Genomic DNA, 2,311 nt, shown 5'->3' on the forward strand with positions numbered 1-2,311 from the left:
TCTTTCTTTCTTTTTTCTTTATTTTTTTATATTAAAACTTGAAATGCCCAAGTTCTTTCAATGAAAAAAAGGAGTTTCATACATACACTTAATATTTAACTCTTTTTCTTTCCCTTAAATTTTTAATATTGTAAATATTATATTTTAATAGAATATTTAGCATATAACCAATATTTGAGGCATGTGAAAAATAATTTATAACACAATTATTTTATTTATACATATAAATGTTAAATATTAAATATAAATATATACTAAAATACTAATTTTAATGTTAGTGTAGCTAATTTTAAAAATAATAATTTTTATTAATTTGGAAGTTGTCATACTTTTAATTAGATTATATTTTTATAAAAATTATATGTTATAATTAATTTGACTATTCACTTATAATATTAATTAATTATTAACTTAAATGTGCGTAATTCCATCATTGTAGAATGAACTTGGCAAATCTTTGAAATTGTACCAATAAGCAGTAATTAAGCGATAAGAACTGTATTAAAAATTCAATCCCTTAATTAACACATTCATAACATCTCATCTGGAAGGGCAATTAAAAACTATAATTTCCTTAGAGGATGTCACTTCCTAGAGATTGCTGAGCTTTAACACGGGCAACCTTCCGATGATAGTTATTATGACCTCTAAGTGCCTGCCCTGTCAAAAACCTTTTTGAGCACAAATTACACCTATATTTCTTTTCTCTATTGACTAGTGGTGCTACTAAACTTGAGCCCTTTCCATCCTTATCTCCAACACCACCTTCTTTAGTCCCTAATTTATCAAATGGCACCTTCTCCATCTTTTTATTCCTATTGTGGGTTGCGATATGGGCCCCAAGTGCTTGGAAGTTATTAAACACCTCCTTGAAAGCATAAAAATCCTTCAGATAAACCAATTCTGATAGGTTTTTGAACTTTTTCTTCTTCTTCATGGGTGTTTGCATCACTCCCATATTAATGCATCTCTTTTTATTACTATTTGTAATATTAAGTGTAGAGGCAGAATTAGAGTTGCATACATTTTTTTCCTTTCCCCTTATGGTCTATTGTAAAATCTTTGCTTTGGTAGTTCCATCATCAAAGAGGCTATGAATTTTTTTAGGAATCTCTGGATTAGCATGAGACAAAAAAAGGAGGAGAAGAACTTTTATCCTTGAGTGCTGGACGCTGAGAGTGTGGTATAGAATCTGCAGTGGAATTGATAATCTTGTCACTATTATAATAAGTTTTGGTGGAAACCAAAGAGTTATCCATGCAATCTTTGTTCACCACCATGAGCTTCTTGTCGCTAGAATTGTCTTTTGTGAAGGATGGATGAGTTTTGGCTCTGGGTGTGTGTATATATATAGATATATTTACACACACACACACACACACACACATGCTTAGGTAGTAAGTAAGATTATATAAAGTGTCATTCTTGTAACACCATCACTTTAGTTAGTCCATGCATTGGACTGTTCCGGTGATTAATGTCGGTCTAGACAGTTGAAACACCTGGAACGATAATTAGACTAGAGTGAGGAGTCATAAATAATTCAAACAAGTGTAAGACAAATTAAGGAAAAATTTTAGAAATGAAATACCAGAAAGTTAAATGAGCCGGTTCCCTAGCGATGGGTGACCCAATGGGAAGTTGTTGTAAAAACAGCTAGTAGCCCTACATCCGAGGGAAACCCAGTAAAATAATTTCTGGGACTCCAGTGAAGAGTCATTGAGGTTTTGATGGCATTAGAATGCCAAGAAAAGGCTTAGAAAAATTTTTAAATCAATACAAACAATTTTAGTTCGTTAAGCAAAACGAAGGGCATTTTGGTCATTTCACCCTGAAAGATGATTTTTTACTAACTTGTCCAATTAAGTAAATAAATTATATGGTATAAAATATGAATAAAAAAGTTATAAAAATTAAATTAAAAATGAGTAGAAAAGAAAAGAAATTGAAATAAAATTTTCACTTATGACATAAGCCATGATGTCATAAAGCTTAAATTAAAATTTATAATAAATTAAACTGCCAACCAATGGAAGTTTGATAAGCATCTTAAAAGGATAACAAACTAAAGAAGATGAAAAATTTTCTACTCATCTTCTTGAAGGAACGGAAGCATGAAAAACACAAGTTTATACCATTGAATTCAAAAATTTTCACCTAGGTTCACATGCATCATGCAAGATTTATTTTTATCTATTTGATTTCAATGATAAACAACATATTAAAACTCTTTTAACATGTTTTTAGATCTGTATTTGACATTTAAGGTTTTAAAATTAATCAGATTAATTTTAGAACCCTAGATTAAATC

General features: G+C 29.8%; 1 protein-coding gene across 1 annotated transcript; it reads right to left on the reverse strand.

Moving 5' to 3' along the window:
* Window positions 1–574: 574 nt before the first annotated feature.
* On the reverse strand, window positions 575–958 carry LOC110663064 (zinc finger protein ZAT5-like). Its single transcript, XM_021822271.2, has one exon. It carries the CDS (start codon window positions 956–958, stop codon window positions 575–577), a length of 384 nt encoding a protein of 127 aa, XP_021677963.2.
* Window positions 959–2,311: the final 1,353 nt, after the last annotated feature.

This window comes from Hevea brasiliensis, chromosome 2 (genome assembly GCF_030052815.1).
Source record: "Hevea brasiliensis isolate MT/VB/25A 57/8 chromosome 2, ASM3005281v1, whole genome shotgun sequence".
NCBI lineage: Eukaryota > Viridiplantae > Streptophyta > Magnoliopsida > Malpighiales > Euphorbiaceae > Hevea > Hevea brasiliensis.